The sequence below is a fragment of the Lithobates pipiens genome, unplaced genomic scaffold, assembly GCF_037356315.1.
Source record: "Lithobates pipiens isolate NorthernLeopardFrog02 unplaced genomic scaffold, aLitPip1_a1.2 Scaffold_19, whole genome shotgun sequence".
Lineage (NCBI taxonomy): Eukaryota > Metazoa > Chordata > Amphibia > Anura > Ranidae > Lithobates > Lithobates pipiens.
Window position 1 is genome coordinate 36,109,413 of NW_027507764.1, and position 25,765 is coordinate 36,135,177.

General features: G+C 42.3%; 1 protein-coding gene across 2 annotated transcripts in view; it reads left to right on the plus strand.

Annotated features, from left to right (window-relative positions):
• The window catches only part of SEC22C (SEC22 homolog C, vesicle trafficking protein), a 67,187-nt gene that overhangs the window by 25,431 nt on the left and 15,991 nt on the right, over nt 1-25,765 (plus strand). For both annotated transcript variants that reach the window (XM_077490659.1, XM_077490658.1), the window contains exons 3-7: nt 5,269-5,405; nt 7,979-8,190; nt 10,504-10,667; nt 19,704-19,862; nt 21,639-21,757. In XM_077490659.1, the coding sequence (XP_077346785.1) occupies nt 8,015-8,190; nt 10,504-10,667; nt 19,704-19,862; nt 21,639-21,757 (618 nt within the window). In that variant the 5' untranslated portion in view covers nt 5,269-5,405; nt 7,979-8,014. The remainder of the gene's footprint in view (nt 1-5,268; nt 5,406-7,978; nt 8,191-10,503; nt 10,668-19,703; nt 19,863-21,638; nt 21,758-25,765) is intronic.

Consider the following 25,765-nt stretch of genomic DNA (forward strand, 5'->3'; position numbering starts at 1 on the left):
GCGGCCCTGTGGTGGTGGTAGTTCCACAACACTGTAACCCCTCACAGTTACTCTTGTTGGGTGCAGGAAGGGGCCCTGCTGTTAAATATAATTTCAAAAATTGTAATTCCATGCCTCTGGTAGAAAGGGGCAGAACAGTTCAGCCTTGGGTGGTGGTGCCCTAAACAAAAATATTGTTGAAAGCTAGCATCAACATGACTGGAGAGGAATAGGAAAGGCATCCCGTAGAAAATTCAATCAGTTACATCAGCATCAGGTGCTTGATAGCTGCTGATCCAGGACTGATTCATTTTTTTAAATGTGAGCCTATCAACGGAGTCTTTGGACAGGCACACTCTTTGATCAGTTACAAAACCTCCAGCAGCACTGAATTTGCGTTCAGAAAGCACGTTGGATGCAGAACAGGCCAGTAGCTCAATTAGATATTGAGCAAGTTCTGGCCAGGGGTCCAACCTCAAGACCCAGTAACTCAGTGGATGCTCTGTTGGAAAGGTCTTCAAGTCTGCTCTTGTCCCTAGATATTCCTGCATCATATAATGCAGACGCTGGCGATGGTTGCTGGAACCTATCAGACCTTTGGTGGTGAGGACTGAAAAATTGTTTAAAGGCATCGGTCATGCGGCCACCTTCTCCACCGCTCTCTCTCTGACCGAACAAAGCTTCAGAAACACGTTGTCCAGCACCAGGAAATGGTAACCTCCCAGGGTCTGGAAATGCATTACACAAACTTTTCTTCAAGGCCTCCTGAAGATGTTTCATCCTCTGCTCCCTCTGTGAAGGCAGGATGAGTTCTGCAACTTTACACTTGTAACGTGGATCAAGGTTTGCCAGCCAGTAATGATCCCTCTCCTTGATACCACAGATCCTAGGGTCCTTTCACAGGCTTTGCAGAATCAGGGAGGTCATGCAGCGCAAGTTTGCAGAGGCATTCGATTCTGAATCCTTTGGGTCACTAAGGATCACATTATCCATAACTACCCAGTCCCAGCCATGTACAATTCCTTGGGTTTCTGGGGACTGAAAACAAAATCCTTTAAAGACTGCTGTGTGTTATCCTTGACATCCATGCTGACACAATCCTCCTCCTCTTCTTCCTGTGTGTTTTGCGGACCCGCAGGAATGCTATCTGGATAAAGGGGGCCTTGAGAGGAAAGGAAGTCCTCCTCTTCCTCCCGCTGTTCTTCCTCAAGTGCCCTGTCCTTGATTCCAGGAAGTGTGTGCTCCAGCATGAAGACTAGAGGGACAGTATAACTGATGCATGCATTGTCACTGCTCACCATCCTTGTGGGCTCCTCAAATGGTGACAGGACAGTGCATGCATCATTGATCAGTAGCCACTGGTGTGGAGAAAAGAGGCCAAGCTCCCCTGACCCTGTCCTGGTGCCATACTCACACAGGTACTCATTGATGGCCCTTTGCTGTGTGTGCTGCCGCTGCAGCATTGCCAATGTTGAGTTCCACCTAGTGGGCATGTCAAAAATGAGGCGGTTAATCGGCAGGTTGCATTGCCTTTTAATGTCAGCCAGCTGAGCACGGGCATTGTATGACCAGCAGAAATAACCACACTTTTCTGGTCTGCCTCAGGAGATCTTGTAAGCCTGGGTACCTGGTCAATACACGCTGCACCACCAAATTCAAGACGTGTGCCAAACATGGAACATGGGTCAAGTGTCCCTGTCGGAGGGTGGTGAGAATGTTTGTGCCATTGTCACATACAACCATTCCTGGCCAAAACTGGCGTGGCATCAACCACCTCTGAGCCTGCCCCTGCAGAACTGACAGAATCTGTACCCCAGTGTGCCTCCTGTCCCCTAGGCAGACCAACTCGAGCACCTCATGACATCTTTTGGCCCGACTACTTGCGTAGCCCCTTGAGCGTTTAGGGAGCACTGCTGGTTTAGAGGACAATTCTGCAGAAGAGGCCATAGAAGAAGAAGAGGAGGGAAGGGAAGGGAGCATACAGATGTTGTGGCAGAATCACCACTAAATTTTTGGAGGCGTGTTGGTGGAACAAGCTCCAATACTGAACCCTGTCCTGCATCCTTCCCAGCTGCCAGCATAGTTACCCACTGCACTGTGAAGGAAAGGTAACGTCCCTGCCCATGCCTGCTGGACCATGAGTCAGCGGTAATGTCAACCTTACTGCTGACCGCCCTGTCCAATGAGGCCAAAACATTGCCTTCCACCTGGCAGTAGAGAGCTGGAATGGCCTTACTTGAAAAGAAATGGTGTTTTGGAACCTGCTACTAAGGTACAGCACATTCCAGGAATTTACAAAAGGGTGCCGAGTCTACCAGCTGAAAAGGCAACAGTTGCAGTGCTAGCAATTTGGCCAAGCTAGCATTTAGACGCTGAGCATATGGATGGCTGGGACCGAATTTCTTTTATGGTTCAGCATATGGGGTAGGCCTGCCTGCTGAAATCAACTGGTGTACTGCTAGCAGATTGGCTGCAAGTGTCACCTACTGGTATACCTTCATTCCTCTCAGTGCAGATTTTTGAGAGGACTGAAGGTATAGTAGGGGTTGAGATCCCAGATGAGGAGCAAGGAGAAGTCTGCCTTTTACTTTAATGTGGGTCTTTCAGGTGCTGCTGCCAATGGACTGCATGGCAGGTAGTCATATGTCTGGTCAAGCATGTGGTACCCAAGCGGCTGCTATTCTGGCAACGCTTGATCTGCTTCAGACATAGGTTGCAAACAGCAGTGGTGCAATCTGCTGTTGGTCAGTGACCTCATCATCCCCTCCCTTCTCGTCACTGGAGCAAACTTGGCAGTATGCTGCAGCTTGGGTAACATGACTGCCATTTTCTTGTCCTTCTGTGGCACCCCCTCTCTCTAGGCTCACATTACTCCCTTCATCCAACTGGGAACCAACACCGGAGCCTTCAAATTGCTGCGCATCCTCCACCAGCATGTAACCAACACTGTGGTTGAATCATTCTGGGGACTCCTCCGTGCATGATGATGGGGCTACGGAAGAAGTAACTGTGGACAAGGAGACGGTGGAATAGGCTGCTTTGGCAGTTGCATAGGAAGGCAAACTACGATGAGCCTGGGTGACAGAGGATTAGGATGGCTTCATTATCCTCTCTACCAACTTTTCTGCATGTTGTGGCTCATTAACACGGCCAGCAGCAGAAAAAAAGGACAAGCGTGTCCCATCGCCACCTGCAGAGGATGCACTATGTCCACAACCACCACTGTTGACTGCAGACACAGAGGCTGCTTGCCCGTTTTTAGTGGCCTGTGAGAGTCTGCCTCTCCTTGGTGGCCTTCCGGACATGATGGGAATTTTTTCTTTTCACAGCACATTACACTGTATTAGATACTGTGTACACCGCCTGCACTGTAATAGCAGCGGTACACTGGCTGCACTGTATTATATACTGTGTACACCGCCTCAAGTGTATTAGAAACTGTACACCACCGAATGCACTGTATATATAGCCTACACTGAATGAAGAGTGTATATATATATATATGTGTAAGCAGCCTTATATAGTGTGGGGCGTGGACTTAGTCCCCCTGAGCCATGGTTTGCCAAAGGCACCCAAATGAATGACATCTCAAATGCGAGTTCCGTGATTTGTCATTCACACATCAGCTCTGTCAAATTGCAGGGCAGATTCGTGGCAAACCTGCCTGCAATTCAAAATGCTGTAGTGTGAAACCTCCTACTCTAGAGTTTATCGCAGTGGTCACATGAATGGTCAGTCTTACTCCCCCCCCCCCAGGGCATTAAGATCCTGTTAAAGGAACATAGGGGAAGAGCAGAGAGGGGTTAACAGAAGGTCTATTCCTTCCCCATTCTAGCCAAAATGCCCCAATGGTAGCCCCAGGGCTTTTCTTTCAGCAGGAATGCAGGGGAACGCAGTTTCCGGTGTTCTGCCAGATTAGGCAACCCATCAGATTTTGTAACGGAAGTGACATTCCTATCTTGGTACACCCTGCACTCGGCCACCTGAAGTCCGTGACACCATTTTGATGTTGAATTTTAACCGCTTTCTGCCCGGGCACTGATTCCTTTTGTTTAGATGCAGCATTCATTATTTGAAATAATTCGTAACTTTGGATACATTTGTATTCGTTGCGTTCACTAACAGCCAAATTTGAAAGGAAATTCCAATACCTATAATTGAATAGGTAGTTAATATTATTTAGTCAGTTAGGTATTATTTAGTTCTTTATCATTTTTGTATTTTCTTTCTTATTTTCCAATTTTTGAGTTTTCGGATCTCTAACGGCTTACCTTGGTTGGAGTCCACGGTAACAAGGTTAAAGTCTACCTGGGCTGTGAATCTGAGCACGGGGGCTTGACAGGGAATTTACCAAAGGATTGTCAAGGTGAAGCCCTAGTCGGGGATTCCAGAAGTCAGAGTTACCGACGAACAGAGCCAAGGTCAGAAGCCGGGGTCAGTCTTGGAACACTGAAACTTGACCATAAGAACACAGGAAACCAGGAACCTTTGGCAATACAAGAGACAATGAACTGACACAGCCCTCAGGGTGAGGCAGTGTTTTATACCCAGGTGATTTGATAAACTGCCTCAGCTGAACCAGGAGTGACAGGTGCTGATTGCAAAGCAAGATCCAGAGTATAGCCCTCAGTGCTGCATGCAGGACAAGGCATAGCTGGAAACCAGGCTGAATAATGAGCTGAGGTGTGGATCAGAGGCAATACAGCAGGAGCAGTACACAGAAAGTCATTGGTTCAATACCTCCTTGAGCCACTTGGGGCGTGACCACGCCTGGCCGTTTAGATGGCACGGTAGGAACCGTGACATGATTATCGAATTTACGGATTTTTTAATTTCGATCATAACGAATGACCCGAAAAAAGAGAATGGACACATTTTTGTGCAGTGCACATGTCTAGCTGTAACTGCTTATAAACTGTGAGCTGGAGTTTGGCTTTAATTTGTTAGTATATTTAAATCTGCTAGTTCAGCTCCCCTCCCCCCAGACTAACAATGCTGCTGTCCAACGGTGCCCCCTGCGCTCCCCCATCTAGGGTGGGGGGCGCTCTAATACAGGAAGTGTATTACTGGCCAGATCACCAGGTGAAAACAGATGGGGAAAAAAAATGTAAAAAAAGAAAACAAATGCAGCCACCACATCTAATGATTAGTAAGCTGCAATACATGACATTTTTGGTTTTGGGTTTAATACCACTTTAAAACTAGGCTGGCCAATCAGAATAATTTTACGGGTATCCAGTGGCCATGGCTGTAACTTATTATTCTTTTTTTTTTACTTTTTATATATAGAAGAAATCTGAATGTCCCTCCCCCCCTTCTGTGTCTTGTCCAAACTGTGCAAAAGGAGCTGAAGTCACGTGAGGATCCCGTCAACTTACAACCTTTTCGGCAAGACTCAGGACCCTTCTCTGGCCTGGGTGCCTCAGGTGAAGTGAATTTCAGTTTCAATGATTTTTGTTAAGTTTTTATGGAGAAGTGAATTTCAAATTAAAACATTTGTAAAGTGTACCTGTATTGGCATCACAAATAATTTGAACTGCAGTGTAGTAGACACTATGCAAATACTGACTTACTGAGAGTCTGTATTTGCATAAGCTTAAACACGCCCCCATCTGGTAGCAGTACAGTCTGGCAAGAGGTCATTAAAGCAATGAATTCTGCATGGTAGAGGGGGAAGGGATGGCCTTCTCCTCCCATACCCTGAAAGCCCTGGAATTTCAAGAGGCTTTTTCTTACAATGTGAGTGAGATCACGTAATCAATGCTTAGCTCATAGCGTTGTATCTTGTATTTTGATGTACATTTCTAATCCAAGAGACGTCATCAGATGAGAAAGGTCGGGGCTCCCCTTTAGATCAGTGGTTCTTAACCATCGGGCTGTGGCAAGCCGCGGCCTCCCTTCTACTTGGCCTCTAGACATCTGCAGATCCCCTAACCTCCTACAGTGCCTCCCAACTGCCATAGTGCCCTCCAACCTTCCATAGTGCTCTCCAGTCTCCAACCTCCCACATTGCCACCCAGCCCCCTCAGCCTACTGCAGAGCCTAAAGCCCCCCATAGTGCCCACAATCTTCAACAGTCTCTCACCCAGCTGCGTGACTTCCGATAGTGCCCCCCCAGGTCCTGCAGTACCCTCCAGTCTCCCAAAGTTCACCTGCAAAGACCCCAACCTTCTGAGGAGACACTCCATTCCCCTTCAGAAACTCCATCTCCCACAGTTTCCCCAGCCCCCTCTAGAAAACTCATCTCCTAGTGGCCACCAAGTCTCGAGTCCCTCCAGAACACTCTTTCCCCCACCACCATATTAGTGTGTATACAGTATGTATATTGATGTTCATTGCCAAGAGATATCATCAAAGAAAGGACGGGACTCTTCTTTAAATCTGTGATTCTCAACCACTGGGCCGTGGCCTGCTGCCAAGTTATGGCTTTCCTCCTGCCACTCCTCTAGCCAGTTGAAGATCCCCTAAACTCCCATAGTGCCCCAACCTTCCATAGTGGACTGAAGTGCCTCTCAGCCCCCACAGTGCCCCCCAATCTTCCACAATGGTCTTCAACCTTCCACAGTAGCATCCAACCCATTAGAGTGCCTCCCAACCTACTGCATAGAATTCATAATCCCATAGTGCCCCCTTCCAGCCCCCGTAGCACCATTCAGTCTCCTTTAGTGCCCTTCCAAAGCTCCTATCCTCCTGGAGAGACCCCAGCCCCCTCCAAAGACCCCATCTGACAAAGTTTCCCCAGCCCTTACCAGGAAACTCATCCCCTACAGGGCCACCTCTGCTGCAGAGTCCCCTACCCCACTCCAGAACCCCCCTAATCCATATTGTTGAATAGCTTATATTAATGTACTGTATATTGCCAATTGCAAGAGATATCATCCAAGAAAGGATGGGACTAGATCTGTAGTTCGCAACCATCAGGCCGTGGTGAGCTTAAGCCTCCTTCCTACTAGTTCTTTAGCCAGCTGCAGTTCCCCTAACCTCTCATAGTGCTCCCTAAACTTCCACAGGGGACTGCAATGCCCCTCAGCCTCCACAGTGTTCCCCAACCTCCCGCAGTGGTCTCCAACCTCTCACAGTACCACCGGCCCCCTGCAGTGCCTCCCAACCTACTAGTCTAGAGTCCCCAGACACCAATAGTGGTCCTATCTCCAGCAGTGTCCCACATTGCCCTCTGATCTCCCACAGTGCCCCCCAGCCCCTAAGGCATCCCCAGTCTCCCACAATGCCCTTGCAAAGTCCCCCCCAGCCTCCTGGAGATACTCCCAGCCCCCTCCAGGGACCCCATCCCCCCGAAGTTTCCCCCAGCCCTTTCCAGAAAACTCATCCGCTACAGGGCCACAATGTCTACTGCAGAGCCATCTGCAGATCCTTTAACCTCCCACAGTGCCGCCCAACCATCCATAGTGTATCACAGTGCCCCTCAGTCCCCCAACCAGTGCCTCTCAGCCTACTGCAGAGTGTCCAGACCCCAATAGTGGCCTTATTCCCAACAGTGTCCCACTTTGCACCCTGATCTCCCACAGTGCCCCCCCCCAGCCCCTGAAATACCCTCCAGTATCCCACAGTGCCCCTGCAAAGCCCCCAGCCTCCTAGGGAGGCCCCACCCCTCACAGTTTCCCTCAGAAACCCAATCCCCTACAGGGCTGCAGAGTCTACCAAACCGGTCTGGAACCTCCAACCTTCCTCCCTTTTCCCAGAGTAACATCCAGCCTCCTCCAGAGCCTTCCAGCATTAGAGTACATACTTTGCATTCTCAAACTTTTATTGTGTGAGTATAAACTTTTATTTTACTGTTGGGGCATGGTAGGCTTTGGAAGAATTTATTGGGCCCTGTTCTCCATACGGTTGAGAAAACACTGTTCTACATTAAGGCCTTGACCCATACATGTATCTGGGTGTTGGCACAGACCCCCAGACAATTATAATCATATTTATATCCTGTGCCATAATACGACCACATCGAAGTTCCTGTAAGAAGCCTCCTGCTTGTTTCCAGATGCTGACTTCATGATCGGGACGAAGGTGAATACCCATGATTCTCTACGCCTGCCTTGTGAGGCTACAAGATGGCCTCCCTCTCTCCGCCTCCACCGATTTCCACCCGAACATGCAGATTCTGGAGTGCAAGAGATGGGTAAAGAGACTTTCCGTCACCCTGTCCCAGCGCCCACCCAAAGGCACCACCAACATCTGCAACTTTCATATACAGTAAGTACATCTTGTCATACGAGGGTCGGTTCACACACATGTGGTCTTGTGTGGACACGGCATGTGAGTTAAGGCCCATAAACAGGTGCATGTTCCATTGTGGAGCATTAATGCACAAGTGTTAATCTGTAGTATAGCATGTGGAACTAAACCCTCCTATTCTTTACAGCCAAGGAATCTGCCATCATGGGCCTGCAGGTTCCATGGTGCTACAAATGTGATCATTTATGACACAAGCCGTTTGATGGCTTGACAGCTTGGTTGAAAGCACAAGCAACTGTCTCTGTTATCATTCATTTTATGTCTTGAATGTAACTCTATTGGTTAAAGTACATGTGAACCCTCACCTTGTATAACAACTCATTCAGTTTAAAATAGAAATGCAAGGCAAAACATTTGTGTATACTATACTATAATATATATATATATATATATATATATATATATACACACACACACACACACATACATACATACATACATACATACATACATACATACATACATACATATATACACACACTATATTACCAAAAGTATTGTGCCTGCCTTTACACGCACATGAGCTTTAATGACATCCCACTCTAAGCCCCTGTACACACGGTCGGAGATTCCGACAACCAAATCCGTCGGATTTTGTCCGACGGATTTTGTCCAAAACTGTTGCATACACACGGTCGGACGAAGTTGTCGGAAAATCCGATCATTCAGAACGTGATGACGTAATTTCGTTACGATGGGACTACGTTCAGGCTAGTAGCCAATAGCTTTGATGTAGGAATTTGATCTGAGCATGCATGGCACTTTGTCTGATCAGAATTCTCTACACATGATCGGAGTATGTCCGATCGGAGCATTTTGTCGGAAAATATTTGCGGCAAGTTGGAAAATTTGGTCCGACGGATATTCCGATGGAAACAGTCCAATGCAGACCACACACAGTTGGAATATCCAACACATTTACAGGGCGATGAGTCTCTCCCTCCAGAAGCTCAAAACCGGTTTCTCCACCTCTCCATCCCGCCGGCTTTCAGCTACTGAAGATAAGGACACAGACAAAATTTTCTTGTCCCCCCCATGCAATTTCACTTTCCACCCCAACATCCCAAACAACAAACAAACAGGGGCGGGCTCAAAGGGCAGCTGCTTTGGGCCCCTCAACAATGGCTGCCCCTTCTGCCCTGCGCTAAAGACGGCCCTGGTGAGATGTCAGGGGTCTATTTAGACCCCTGATATTTCATCCAACTGCCCCAACTCCTCACTCCCTACAGAATTGTAAAAAAAATTATCATAATAACTCAAAAATGTAAAAAAATTTAATAAAAATTATTATTTCGAATTTTCAAAATTTAGAATTGTAGAATTTACAAATTTTCTAATTTACGATTACGAATACCGCATCTAAACGAATGGAACATAACTAATTCGGATTTTTCCAAAGTTATTTGAAATAACTAATTTCGATCATAATGAGTTTGTTATTAATAGTGATTGTTATTATAATACAGGATTTATATAGAGCTGACAGTTTATGCAGCGCTTTACAACATTAGGGCAGACATTACAATACAATTCAAGGGGGAGTCAGAAGTTAGTTATTAGTTAGTTATTATTTGGAATTTTCTAATTTACGAATCTTCTAATTTACGAATTTTCGAATTTTCTAATTTTTACATTTACGAATTTTATAATTTTCTATTTTTCTAATTTTCGAATTTACAAATTTTCTAATTTACGAATACCACATCTAAACAAATGGAACATAACTAATTCAAATTTTTTCAAATTTTTCTAGAGTTACGAATTTATTTGAAATAATTTATTTGAAATAACTAATTTTCGATTATAATAAGTTTGTAGACATTACAATACTATTCAAGGGGGAGTCAGAGGTTAGTTATTAGTTAGTTATTATTTGGGATTTTCGATTTGACCAATTTTCTAATTTTCTAATTTTTAAATTTTTTAATTTACAAATTCTCTAATTTACAAATTTTCTAATTTTCTAACTTACGATTTTTCTAATTTACTAATTTTCTAATTTACAAATTTACGAATTTTCGAATTTACGAATACCACATCTAAACTAATGGAACATAATGAATTCAAATTTTTCCGAAGTTACGAATTTCGATCATAACGAATGACCCGAAAAACGAAAAAAACAAAACAAAAAAAAAATGAATGAAACGAAAAGGAACACATTTTTTGGCAGTGCACATGTCTAATATAGAGTTGTCCTATTAGTAGCAGGTCTGGGGTGGACATGTGTAATTTCAGCGCAATATTTGTAACCCTCCTATGTCTGCGCAGTTTTCTCTCATCAGGTGACATCTCCTCCTTGGTGGTTTGCTCCAGTACTTACCCCTCCGCTGCGGCATTCAGCTTCCTGGAAGAACTGCTCTGGGAGTTCTCCGCCTCTTACAACAGCACAGCCATCACCCTGGCCTCCCGACCCTACGCCTTCCTGGAGTTCGGTGAGGAATTCCTATAGGATATGACTTTGAAGTTTATTCTGCTCATGCTTTGCCTTCTTTGGTTCTTACCTTCCCTCTTCATCAATTAGATTTATAAATAAAAATGTTTCTGTTTTCATTACATACAGTGAGGGGGAAAAAGTATTTGGTCCCCCGGCTGATTTTGTTCATTTGCCCACTGACAAAGAAATGATCAGTCTAAAATTTTAATTTTATTTTAACAGCAAGAGACAGAAGAACAACAAAAATATCAAAATTTCAAAAAAGTTATAAATTGATTTGCATTTTAACTACTAGCCGAAAAGATGGCTACAGCGTGGGCCTTAATTGCCGGGAGGGCGCCCTTGGACGTCCTACCGAGCAAGCGCTGTCTGTGCATCCCTGTGGGTCGCGAGCTGCGCACTCTGTGGTCTCCGAGTCTATGAGACTCGGCTGATCACAGATCAGAGTAAGGGGTCGATCTCGGCTCCTTACCACAGGATCAGCTGCCAGCCAATGATGGCTGATCACGTGATGCAAGCAGAAGCTCGGTAACCGGCAGGGGCATTGCTAGGTCTACAAAAGATCTGGGGCTAGAGCCTATAGCAGCAAAGTAAAAAAAGTCATACGATCGGGCGGGCATACACATGTCTATACAGTAATATATGTGTGTGAGTGTGTATATATCCCCAGAGAGCCCCCACTTACATCAGGGTCCCCAGAGAGCCCCCCCTTACATCAGAGTCCCCAGAGAGCCCCCCTTACATCAGGGTCCCCAGAGAGCCTCCCCCTTACATCAGGGTCCCCAGAGAGCCTCCCCCTTACATCAGGGTCTCCAGAGAGCCTCCCCCTTACATCAGGGTCTCCAGAGAGCCTACTCCTTACATCAGGGTCCCCAGAGAGCCTCCCCCTTACATCAGGGTCCCCAGAGAGCCTCCCCCTTACATCAGGGTCCCCAGAGAGCCTCCTCCGTACATAAGGGTCTCCAGAGAGCCTACTCCTTACATCAGGGTCCTCAGAAAGCCTCCCCCTTACATCAGGGTCCCCAGAGAGCCTCCCCCTTACATCAGGGTCCCCAGAGAGTCCCCCCTTACATCAGGGTCCCCAGAGAGCCCCCCCTTGCATCAATGTCCCCAGAGAGCCTCCCCCTTGCATCAGGGTCACCAGAGAGCCTCCCCTCCCCTCCCCTCGGTCCCTCACACAGAAAGCTGCGGCTGCATTTTCTGTGCCCACCAGTGTCAGCTGCCAGTGCCCACTGTGCCACCTACCAGTGCCACCTATCAGTACCCACCAGTGCCACCTACCAGTGCCCACAGTTCCACCCATCAATGCCCACCAGTGCTACCAATCAGTGTCTCATAATGCGACATTATCAGTGCGACAGATCAGTGCTGCCTATCAGTGTCACCTACCAGTGCCACCCATCAGTGATCATCAGTGCCACCTACTGTATCAGTGCTGCTTATCAGTGCTCTTCAGTGCCACCCATCAGTGGCCACCAGTGTCAACCATCAGTGCCACCTATCAGTCCCGCCTCATCAGTGCTTATCAGTGCAACCTACCAGTGCCCATTAGTGCCGCCTTATCAGTGCCTATCAGTGCCCATCAGTGCAGCCTCATCAGCGCACATCAATGAAAGAGAAAAATTACCTGTTTTCAAAATTTTATAACAAACTATGAAACAGTTTTTTTTTTTTTACATTTTCTGTCCTTTTTTGTTTTATGTAGCAAAAAGGAAAAATCTCAGCAGCAATTAAATACCACCAAAAGAAAGCTCTATCTGTGTGAAACAAATGATAATTTAATTTGGGTACAGTGTTGTATGACAGCACAATTGTCATTCAAAGAGTGACAGCGCTGAAAGCCGCTGGCCTGGGCAGGAAGCGGGTTTAAGTGTAAATCCCCATGCTGGCGCTCATGCGTGCCCTCTAGCGGCTCTTAAAGGAACCCTGTACCCGTATGGCGTTTGGTGCAGGGGATCCATTCTGCCCCCCCCCCCCCCCGTAAAAAGACGGGAACCGGTTAAGGTCCTGAGGCTGACGTTTGGTAACTCGAACCTTCAGCTCCCTCCACATATTTTCTATGGGATTAAGGTCTGGAGATTGGCTAGGTCACTCCAGGACCTTAACGTGCTTCTTTTTGAGACACTTTTTTGTTGCCTTGGCCACGTGTTTTGGGTCATTGTCATGCTGGAATGCCCATCCACGACCCTTTTTCAATGCCCTGGCTGAGGAAAGGAGATCCTCATCCAAGATTTGACGCTACATGGCCCTGTTCATCGTCCCTTGGATGCTGTGAAGTTGTCCCCTTAGCAGAAAAACACCCCCAAAGCATAATGTTTCCACCTCCATGTTTGACGGTGGGGATGGGGTTCTTGGGGTCCTCCTCCTCCAAACACGGCGAGTTGAGTTGATGCCAAAGAGTGAGATTTTGGTCTCATCTGACCACAACACCTTCACCCAGTTCTCCTCTGAATCATTCAGATGTTCACTAGCAAACATCAGATGGACCTGTGCATGTGGTTTCTTGAGCAGTAGGACCTTGCGGGCGCTGCAGGATTTCAGTGCTTTGCGGCGTAGTGCGTTACCAATTGTTTTCTTGATGACTGCGGTCCCGGCTGCCTTGAGATCATTGACAAGATTCTCCTGTGTAGTTCTGGGCTGATTCCTCACCGTTCTCCTCTGAATCATTAGCAGGGGCGTACCTAGAGTAATTGGCACCTAGGGGTGGATCCTATATCTGCCCCCCCCCCCCCAGGCGGGAAGTGACGTCATGTGTAGCGCCTCTGTGCACTGTGGCCCAGAACTCAGAAGAATCCTCCTCCCTCTGCTTGCCCGAGCGGCCAGGCCCCTCCTTCTCTTCTACAAAAACGGCGCCAATTGAACCCAAAGGATTGTCATCGGGTAGCCAGCACCAGACAGAAATACATGTAATGGGCAGCGGCACACTTTCTGTGCGCTACTGCCAGTGGCATCACTAGGGTTGCGTCACCTGGTGCAGTAAAATATGGTAAACTAAAAGGCAGACTAATGCGCAAAACCAGAGTGAACAGCTAAAGCAAATCCACGCAAATCCAAATCCAAGCAAATCCACAGAAGCTGCCAAACATAAAAAAGTATTCCCACACAAAACGCAAAAAAAAAAATGATTTATATATATATATATATATAAAATATATAACTGCAGTAAGGAAAGGTGAGTGGTCAAGCTGAATAAAATAAATAAACAAAAGAATCAGCAGTGTAACATCACCAGATTGACTAAATCCATATGATAAAAGAAACCAATAATCAAACGTAACCAATAGAGCTCTAGAAAAAGGGGTGGATAGCAATCACAAAGCAAAATAATTAACCAAAAAAAAAAATCGCATTAAGTGAGAAAAAAATTTGCATAAAATTGCATATAATGCCAAAGTATTCACATAAAGTGCAAGGAATGGATAACAATCACATAGAATGCATGGGAGTGGATAACAATCACAAAACGGAACAATTAACCAAAAAAAATCGCATAAAGTGAAAAAAATCGCATAAAAACGCATATAATGCCAAAGTATTCACATAAAGTGCAAGGAATGGATAACAATCACATAGAATGCATGGCAGTGGATAAAAATCACATAGAATGCATGGCAGTGGATAACAATCACATAGAATGCATGGGAGTGGATAAAAATCACAAAACGGAACAATTAACCAAAAAAAATCGCATAAAGTGAAAAAATCGCATAAAATCGCATATAATGCCAAAGTATTCACATAAAGTGCAAGGAATGGATAACAATTACATAGAATGCGTAGGAGTGGATAAAAATCACAAAACGGAACAATTAACCAAAAAAAATCGCATAAAGTGAAAAAATCGCATAAAATCGCATATAATGCCAAAGTATTCACATAAAGTGCAAGGAATGGATAACAATTACATAGAATGCATGGCAGTGGATAAAAATCGCATAAAATCGCAAGTGGCAAGCTCTTCACATAAAGTTCAAGAAGGATCTGATAGGAATAGGAAAGTCTAAAGTGCATAAAGGTGCAAACAAAACCATAAATAACATAAAAAAAAACACATACAATGCAAAGAAAACGCTAAAGTGCAAGAAATTGCATGAAATGCAAAATAATAAAAGTCAATGTAAAAAAAAAACATGGTGTCACCCCCACCTCCCAAAAAATATGTTTTCCTGTTTTCAGAAAGTGCGCCAAAGATGCAGAATGCAGGACATTTGGTGCGCTTTCAGAAAATGCTAAAAAAAAAACGTGCATGGTGTTGAAGCTGACACTTCTATTCTTCATAGTGATGAAGCAGGAGCACGATTTGGAGACATGGACAGAGCATCGTCATTAACAGGAAGTACCCGAACGAGGACCCTCAACCTAGGATGGAAAAGGACCTGGGGGTCCTAGTAGATGATGGGCTCACCAATAGCAGGCAATGCTAAGCTGCTGCTAACAAAGCAGACAGAATATTGGCATTAAAAAGGGACCAACTCCAGAGATAAAACGATAATTCTCCCGCTCTACAAGACTCTGGTCCGGCCGCACCTGGAGTATACTGTCCAGTTCTGGGCACCAGTCCACAGGAAGGATGTACTGGAAATGGAGCGAGTACAAAGAAGGGCAACAAAGCTAATAAATGGTCTGGAGGATATTAGTTATGAGGAAAGGTTGCGAGCACTGAACTTATTCTCTCTGGAGAAGAGATGCTTGAGAGGGGATATGATTTCAATATACAAATACCGGACTGGTGACCCCACAATAGGGAGAAAACTTTTTTGCAGAAGGGAGTTTAACAAGACTCGTGGCCACTCATTAAAATTAGAAGAAAAGAGGTTTAACCTTAAACTACGTAGAGGGTTTTTTACTGTAAGAGCGGCAAGGATGTGGAATTCCCTTCCACAGACGGTGGTCTCAGCAGGAAGCATTGATAGTTTCAAGAAACTATTAGATAAGCACCTGAATGACCTCAACATACAGGGATATACAATGTAATACTGACATATAATCACACACATTATAGGTTGGACTTGATGGACTTGTGTCTTTTTTCGACCTCACCTACTATGTAACTGTGTAACTATGGCAGGATCACCGGGGATTATTTTATTGAAAAGACTCAAAATGACTTTTGAAATGACATGAATGTGTTAAAGCATCTATAGGACTTCTGTGGTTGGGTTTACATCTACTGTAAGGTAGATCGGTGTGGTCAGTTTCCTTCCCAATCACAATTTGAACAAATTTTTAGTTATTCGGAAATTCAGATGTATTCAAATTTTTCCGAATCACAACAGTAACGAATTTAAATGAATCTAAAATAACGAAACAAAATTTTGGATGAAAGGTTTTCGAAATCAATATTTAAAATGTTTTCGAAATCGAATTCGAATTTCCGAAGAGAATAAAATAGATTTGAAAGTAAAAGAATAGAATAAAACAAAAAAAAAGGATAGAAAATAATAGCGTAAGGCCCCTTTCACACTGCCATGACATGAAAGTTGCACGATTTTGCCGCGATTTTGCCGCAACTTCGGGAAATGCCTGTGTAATCTTAAGGTCCATGGACCTCAACTCACATCAAAGTCAGACCAAAATAGTAAAGGGTCTACTTTGAAATCACGGGGCATGACTTGTCGTGCGACTCTGATGTCCAAAGTTGCAGGACAACAAGTGTGAAAGGGGCCTATAAAAAATAAAAGAATAGAAAAAAAAATTGAATAGAAAATAAAGGGATAAAATAGAAAATAAAAGAATAGAAAATAAAGGAATAGGATAGAAAAGAATAGCGTAAAACAGAACACAGTGGAATAGAAAATTAAAGAACAGAATAGAATAGAAAATAAGGGAATAGAACAGAACTGGATAGAATAAAAAAAAAGAATAGGATAGAATAAAATAGAAAGAAAATAATCATCTTCTGAAATTTGAATTCAAATAGAATAAATATGAATTCAAATAGAATAGAAAAGAATAGGATAGAATAGAATGGAAAGAAAATAACCATCTTGTGAAATTTGAATTCAAATAGAATACGTTTGAATTCAAATAGAATAGAATTAAAAAATGAATAAAATAGAGTGGAAAGAATATAACCATTTACTAAAATTTTAATACAATTCAATTTTGAGTAGAAAAGAATAGAATATAATAGAATGGAAAATAATAGAATGAAAAAAACAAAACAAAACAAATAGAAAATTTGGAATAGAATAAATTCTAATTTGAATAGAAAAAGATAGAATAGAAAGTAAAATAATAGAATAGAAAAAAATAAAATAGAATAACAGAAGAAAAAAAATAGAATACAATAGAAGGAATATAACAAAATATAACATTTTTCTGAATTTTTTTATTTTGAATAGAATAAATTCAAACTTAAATAGAATAGAAAATAAAGAGATAGAATAGAGCAGAATAGAATAAAATAGAAAAGAATCATCTTCTGAAAATCGAATTTCAAATAGAATAAATTTGAATGTAATAGAAAAGAAATAGAATTAGAAAATAATAGAACAGAATATAATTCAAAAATGAATAACATGAAATAGAAAGAATATAACCATTTGCCAAAATTTGAATAGAATACATTTGAATTTGAATAGAATAGAAAAGAAAAAAAAATAGAAAGAATACTGTATAACCATCTTCCGCAATTCCAATTTGGAATAGAATAAAATTGAGTTTGAATAAAAAAGGATAGGATAGAATAGAATAGAATAGAAAGTAAAATAATAGAAAAAAGTTAAATAGAAAAAAACAATAGAATAGAAAGAATATAACATAATATAACCATTTTCTGAAATTGTTTTTTTTTTTTAATAGAATAGATAATAAAGGAATAGAATAGAGCAGAATAGAATAAAAAAAGGAATTGAATAGAATAGAAAATAGTCATCTTTTGAAATTCTAATTTCGTATAGAATACATTTGAATAGAAAGAATAGAACAGAATAGAATAAAAAAATAAATAAAATGGAATAGAAAGAATATAACCATTTCCCAAAATTTGAATAGAATACATTTGAATTGGAATAGAATAGAAAAGAAAAAAAAATTGAATAGAACAGAAAGAATGTATAACCATCTTCCGAAATTCGAATTGGGAATAGAATAAACAAATTTGAATAGAAAATAAAAGACTAGAATAGAATAAAATAGAAAAAAACAATAGAATAGAAGGAATATAACAAAATATATTTATTTTCTGAAATTTTAATTTTGAATAGTATAAATTCAAATTTAAATAGAATAGAAAATAAAGAGATAGAATAGAGCAGAATAGAATAAAAAAGAATAGAATAAAATAGAAAATAATCATCTTCTGAAATTCAAATTTCAAATAGAATACATTTGAATGTAATAGAAAAAAATAGAATAGAAAATAATAGAACAGAATATAATTCAAAAATTAATACAATGAAATAGAAAGGATATAACCATTTCCCAAAATTTGAATAGAATACATTAAAATTTGAATATAATAGAAAAGAAAAAAACAATAGAATAGAAAGAATACTGTATAACCATGTTCCGAAATTCAAATTTGGAATAGAATAAATTTGAGTTTGAATAAAAAAGGATAGGATAGAATAGAATAGAAAATAAAATAATAGAAACAAGTTAAATAGAAAAAAAAACAATAGAATAGAAAGAATATAACAAAATATAACCATTTTCTAAAATTTGAACTTTGAATAGGATAGATTCAAATTTAAATAGACTAGAAAATAAAGGAATCAAATAGAGCAGAATAGAATAAAAAAAAGAATAGAATAAAATAGAAAATAATCATCTTCTAAAATTCAAATTTTGAATAGAATAAATTCAAATTTAAATAGAATAGAAAATAAAGGAATAGAATAGAGCAGAATAGAATAAAAATAGAATAGAACAAAATAGAAAAAAATCATCTTCTGACATTCGAATTTCAAATAGAATAAATTTGAATAGAATAGAAAGAATAGAACAGAATAGAATTCAAAAATGAATAAAATAGAATAGAAAGAATATAACAATTTCCCAAAATTTGAATAGAATACATATGAATTTGAATAGAATAGAAAAGAAAAGAAAAAAACAATAGAATAGAATAGAATAGAAAGAATACTGTATAACCATCTTCCGAAATTCAAATTTGGAATAGAATAAATTTGAATTTGAATAAAAAAAGGATAGAATAGAATGGAAAGTAAAATAATAGAAAAAAAAATAAATAGAAACAAAACAATAGAATAGAAAGAATATAACAAAATATAACCATTTTCTGAAATTAGAATTTTTGAATAGAATAAATTCAAATTTTAATAGAATAGAAAATAAAGGAATAGAATAGAGCAGAATAGAATAAAAAAAGAATAGAATAAAATAGAAAATAATCATCTTCTGAAATTTGAATTTCAAATAGAATACATTTGAATAGAAAGAATAGAACAGAATAGAATTAAAAAATGAATAAATTGGAATAGAAAGAATAAAACCATTTCCCAAAATTTGAATAGAATACATCTGAATTGGAATAGAATAGAAAAGAAAAAAACTATTGAATAGAACAGAAATAATACTGTATAACCATCTTCCCGAATTTCGAATTTGGAATAGAATAAACTCTAATTCAAATATAAAAGAAAAGACTGGAATAGAAAATAATAGAATAGAATAAAATAGAAAAAAAAAACAATAGAATAGACTAGAAAGAATATAACAATATAACCATTTTCTGAAATTCTAATTTTGAATAGAATAAATTAAAATTTAAATAGAATAGAAAATAATAGAAAAAAACAATAAAATAGAATGGAATAGAAAATATTATATTTTTCCAAAATTAGAATTTTGAATAGAATAAATTTGATGTAGAATGGATGATTAGAAAAACTCGAATTGATTCGATTTGTAATAAATGAAACTAATTCCGAAAGCAATTTTAAACTAAATGAATTTATGTAAATAACGAATTGAAATGAAACAAATGCTTTTGTTCTGCACATGTGTAGTATAAGGTGTGTTCTATTCTATTCTATTCTATACAATGGCCGCCTTGTGTCTCCTGCAGATAGCGTTATACAACGGGTGAAGCACAATTATAACTCTGCCGGCAGCTCCCCCCCAGTCCGCCTGGATCCCAGCCCCCCACCTGTCTATTTAAAGTTAGAAGATATAGGGGAGGTCAACGGCTTTGCCAACGGACACGTAACGGCACAAGTGCGCACAGGTAAGGCGGGGGGTCCAATTCTGTTTAGGAAAATGTATGTAAAGCCCAAACTTCTTTTTTTATATATGTAAATGGGGTTAGAACCCCTGTAAGAGGTTGCTGTCTGTGTACCGGGTAGAAAATTCATCCTCTCTATTGGTCCTGTGGACAATTGTCTCCAGTACAGGAAGTGAGGATCTATCCTAAATGAAAGCTGGATTCTGGAATAAGCAAATATTGTCTAAATCCCCTCATCATTCACGTGTATTCTTCATTCAATCTCGGTGAGCTTTTGTGTATTTCTTCCAGATCTGTGCAGGAATCCAGCGTGAGACTTCCTGTAAGGAAGACCGCTCACTGCTGCTCTCTCTCCCTGCGCAGGAGGACTGGTCTGGTCTCCGCCCCCTCCTGTAGTTTTCTACAGGCAGCCTGTAGAGGGTGGAGTCATTTGGGTCACTCCCACAGCTCTGCTTAATGTCTTAAAAGTGATCATGTGACTGAGGAACAGACAAAGCCTTAAAGTGACATGAAAAGATATCCTTATCCTCTAAAAATATTCCATACACATCCACTACTTTATCCACTACTGGCCCCTTTATTTTTCATTAAAATGTTTCTTCTGATCATCTGTGTATAATGTCTGTATATCCTCTATCATGTCTGCAGTCTCTGACCATCTCCTGTATCATGTCTGCAGTCTCTGACCATCTCTTGTATCATGTCTGCAGTCTCTGACCATCTCTTGTATCATGTCTGCAGTCTCTGACCATCTCTTGTATCATGTCTGCAGTCTCTGACCATCTCCTGTACCATGTCTGCAGTCTCTGACCATCTCCTGCACCATGTCTGCAGTCTCTGACCATCTCTTGTATCATGTCTGCAGTCTCTGACCATCTCCTGTATCATGTCTGCAGTCTCTGACCATCTCTTGTATCATGTCTGCAGTCTCTGACCATCTCTTGTATCATGTCTGCAGTCTCTGACCATCTCCTGTACCATGTCTGCAGTCTCTGACCATCTCCTGCACCATGTCTGCAGTCTCTGACCATCTCTTGTATCATGTCTGCAGTCTCTGACCATCTCTTGTATCATGTCTGCAGTCTCTGACCATCTCCTGTATCATGTCTGCAGTCTCTGATCATCTCCTGTATCATGTCTGCAGTCTCTGACCATCTCTTGTATCATGTCTGCAGTCTCTGATCATCTCCTGTATCATGTCTGCAGTCTCTGACCATCTCTTGTATCATGTCTGCAGTCTCTGACCATCTCCTGTATCATGTCTGCAGTCTCTGACCATCTCTTGTATCATGTCTGCAGTCTCTGACCATCTCTTGTATCATGTCTGCAGTCTATGACCATCTCGTGTATCATGTCTGCAGTCTCTGACCATCTCTTGTATCATGTCTGCAGTCTCTGACCATCTCTTGTATCATGTCTGCAGTCTCTGACCATCTCCTGTAGTATGTCTGCAGTCTCTGACCATCTCCTGTACCATGTCTGCAGTCTCTGACCATCTCTTGTATCATGTCTACAGTCTCTGACCATCTCCTGTATCACGTCTGCAGTCTCTGACCATCTCTTGTATCATGTCTACAGTCTCTGACCATCTCTTGTATCATGTCTGCAGTCTCTGACCATCTCCTGTATCACGTCTGCAGTCTCTGACCATCTCCTCTATCATGTCTGCAGTCTCTGACCATCTCATATATAAAAAAAAAAACATAAAAGGATCACTTTTTTTTTTTCTGCCGTCACTCTTCTATGTCATCCATGACACTTGTTCCATACTATCCACAGGCCTGAATTGCCGGATGTCCCCGGTGAGCCCTCTGGGTATCCTGTCGATGATGTTGAGCATCATGTGCGCCGCACTAAGTCTGATCCGCGGAGTTCATCTGGCTGAACATTCCTTCCAGGTAAGATCTCTTCTGTGCTAAAGGGGGAAAAAAAAAAACCTGCCTAAGTCAGGACCGTACCGATGTAGCCTTGTACTGTTTTGTTCATACAAAAGCTCCATCATCAACTGTCATTGTGCAGCAGCTGGAAGAGAAAGAATTATGATTAATCACTCATCAGCTGTCCCACAGCATTCGGAATGAGTTTTCAATCATAGATTAGAAGTAATTTATTATTAGTGGCTTATTAGTGGATTTAGTTCTCTACTTTATGTGGTTGGTTGCTGCGCGGTCCCTTTCGCTTGAATGGGTGCAAAACACGACGGGGTGGCAATTTTTACTGTGGCACGTATATAACCCCATCCCAGCTTAAGGGGGCAGTAGGGGGAGTCTTCGGGGAAAAACATGGCACAACCACTATTATTTTTTTTTACCACCCTCAACCATATAAACGAGACCATACTGCCATGTAAAGCACAAGCGGCTGGAAGTTTCACCTGCAGTTAATGTTTGGTGAATGTCCGATTCTCTGCTTCAGGCCCCTTTTTACACTTGTACGACCGGAAAGTCATGTGACTTTGATGTGATTTCGATGCGACTTGCAGCAATGCCTGTGTAATCTTGATGTCTATTGGACCTCAAGTCGCATCAAAGTCAGACCAAAGTAGGGACTGCTTTAAAGTCGCACAGAGATGAACGGTACTCGTGGGGTAAGACTTGCCGCCACAAGTCGCAGGACAAGTCGCACAAGTGTGGAAGGGGCCTTACCAGGAAACATTTTAGCCCTTGTACACACGGTCGGACATTCCGACAACAAAATCCGTCGGATTTTGTCAGACGGATTTTGTCCGAAACTGGTGCCGCATACACGCGGTCGGACACAGTTGTCGGAAAATCCGATCGTTCGTAACGTGATGACGTTATTTCATTACGACGGGACTACGTTCAGGCTAGTAGCCAATAGCTTTGGTGTAGGAATTTGATCTGAGCATGCGTGGCACTTTGTCCGATCGGAATTCTCTACAAACGATCGGACAGAGTCCGATCGGATCATGTTGTCGGAAAATTTTTATAGCCCAGCTCTAAAACGTTGTCGGTCGGATATTCCGACAGAAACAGTCCGATGGAGCCCACACACAGTCGGATTATCCGACAACACGGTCCGATCGGACATTTTCCGTCGGAATGTCCGACCGTGTGTACAAGGGCTTAGAGGAGATATCGCCTACTTAAAAAAGAAAAAAAAAAAAAATTAAAACTGCATTCGTTTTTTCATTTTGCAGTATTTTCCATAACCACTTGCCCTCCGGAAGATTTACCCCCGGCACTGTTTACTTTAACTGACAATTGCGCTGTCATGCAACACTACTCAAATAAAACGGATATCATTGTTTTCCCACAAATAGAGCTTTTGTTTTGGTGGAATTTGATTACCACTGGGGGTTTTATTTTTTATTTTTTGCGCTATAAACAGAAAATAAGAATGAATATTTTAAAAAACAAACTATATTTTTTACTTTCTGTCATGATGCCAAATCTAATTTGATAAGTTTAGGCCAATATGTATTCCGCTATATATTTTTGTGAAAAAATTTAAATGAAAAAAAATCCCAAAAAGTGTATATTGGTTTGCACAAAAGTTATAGCGTCTACAAACTACGGTGTATACACAGTATCTCACAAAAGTGAGTACACCCCTCACATTTTTGTAAATATTTTCTTCTATCTTTTCATGTATTTGTTTTTATGTGTGTGTGTGAGCATGCATGTATGTGTGTGTGTGAGCATGCATGTATGTGTGTGTGTGTGAGCATGCATGTATGTGTGTGTGTGAGCATGCTTGTATGTGTGTGAGCATGCGTGTGTGTGTGTGTGAGCATGCTTGTATGTGTGTGTGTGAGCATGCATGTATGTGTGTGTGTGTGCCTGTGAACATGCATGTATGTGTGTGTGTGCGTGTGAGAATGCATGTATGTGTGCGTGTGAGCATGCATGCTTGTATGTATGTGTGTGAGCATGCTTGTATGTGTGTATGTGTGTGTGCATGCTTGTATGTGTGTGTGAGCATGCTTGTATGTGTGTGTGTGAACATGCTTGTGTGTGTGTGTGTGTGTGTGTGTGTGTGTGTGTGTGAGCATGCATGTATGTGTGTGTGTGCGTGTGAGCATGCTTGTATGTGTGTATGTGTGTGTGCATGCTTGTATGTGTGTGTGAGCATGCTTGTATGTGTGTGTGAGCATGCTTGTATGTGTGTGTGAGCATGCTTGTATGTGTGTGTGAGTGTTTATATATGTACAGTATGTGTATGTATGCATGTGTGTGTGCATTTATATGAGTGTGCATGTATGCATATGTATGTATGTGAATGTGCATGTGTTTATCAGTGGCGGTGCATCCAAAAGGGTGCACAGGTACCGCCCCCTCTCTCCAGCCACCCCCTCTATGACCAATGGATAGATTCATGCATTGCATAGCATGAATCTATCCATGGCCACCGCTGCCACCCCCATATTTAGGTGTCTGGTCCCTTTTGGGGTGCTGGGTGCCTGAATTACAGCAGCGGAGGGTGTTTTTGCAGCACCTGATTAGAGCCATAGGCTCTAATAGGCTTCAAAATAGGTGAACTGCGAGCGCCATGCTTGACGCTCACAGTCCACCCAGGTGTGTTAGAAAGTGAATTAATATTCACTTTCCTAACACTGAACTGCCTCTCCACCAATCAGGTGTGCGGGTCTGTTACCCGTCACCTGATAGGCGTCCAATAGCTGCGCCTATCATTTCAGCCAATCAGGAGGAGAGGAGGGGAGATGAGGATGGCAGGAGATGCATGGAGGACCCCGCTTATGGCCGTTACCCGCTGCCCCACCAAGACAGGGTAAGTGGCAGGCAGACAGCGAGCGGGCGGTGGGGATTCACAGTGGCAGCATTTGATGAACACACCAACAGCATTTGATGTGCACACTGGCGCCATTTGATGGCCACAGTGGCAGAGCTTGATGGGCACAGTGGCAGAGCTTGATGGGCACACTGGCAGCATTTGATGGGCACACTGGCAGCATTTGATGGCACAGCGGCAGAGTTTGATGGCACAGCGGCAGAGTTTGATGGGCACAGTGATGACATTTGATGGCACAGTGGTGGCGTTTGATGGTACAGTGGCTGCAATTGATGGGCACAGTGGCTGTAATTTATGTTTTTTTCTGAATTTTTCAGTTTGCTTGCGCCCCCCTAAAAATTTTGAGCACCAGCTGCCACTGGTTTATATGTGTGTGCATATGTGAATTTTCCTCCTGCAGCCGCTGAATGCCTGTGGGTGGGAGAGGAGGAGAAGCGGGGGGAAATTGAGAAATCGGTTCCTTTATAGGGCAGCCACCCACTTGGGACCGGGCCCTGGTGTTCCACCATCGGGCTCGGAGAAAAGAGCCCTGTCCGGAGGTCGGGGGGGGGGGGGGGCCCTCCATGGTTTCTTGAATAGGGGCCCTGAAGGTTCTAGTTACGCCACTGCCTTAACCCTCTTGGGCATGGAGGTCACCAGAGCTTCACAGGTCACCACTGGAGTCCTCTTCCCCTCCTCCATGATGACATCACAGAGCTGGTGGATGTTGGAGACCTTGTGCTCCTCCACCTTCTGTTTGAGGATGTCCCACAGATGCTCCATAGGGTTTAGGTCTGGAGACATGCTTTGCCAGTCCATCACCTTTACCCTCAGCTTCTTTAGCAAGGCAGTGGTGGTCTTGGAGGTGTGTTTGGGGTCGTTATCATGTTGGAATACTGCCCTGCGATCCAGTTTCCACAGGGAAGGGATCATGCTCTGCTTCAGTATGTCACACTACATGTTGGCATTCATGGTTCCCTCAATGATCTGTAGTTCTCCAGTGCCGGCAGCACTCATGCAGCCCCAGACCATGACACTCCCACCACCATGCTTGACTGTAGGCAAGACACATTTGTCTTTGTCCTCCTCACCTGGTTGCCCCCACACACGCTTGCCACCATCTGAACCAAATAAGTTTATCTTGGTCTCAACAG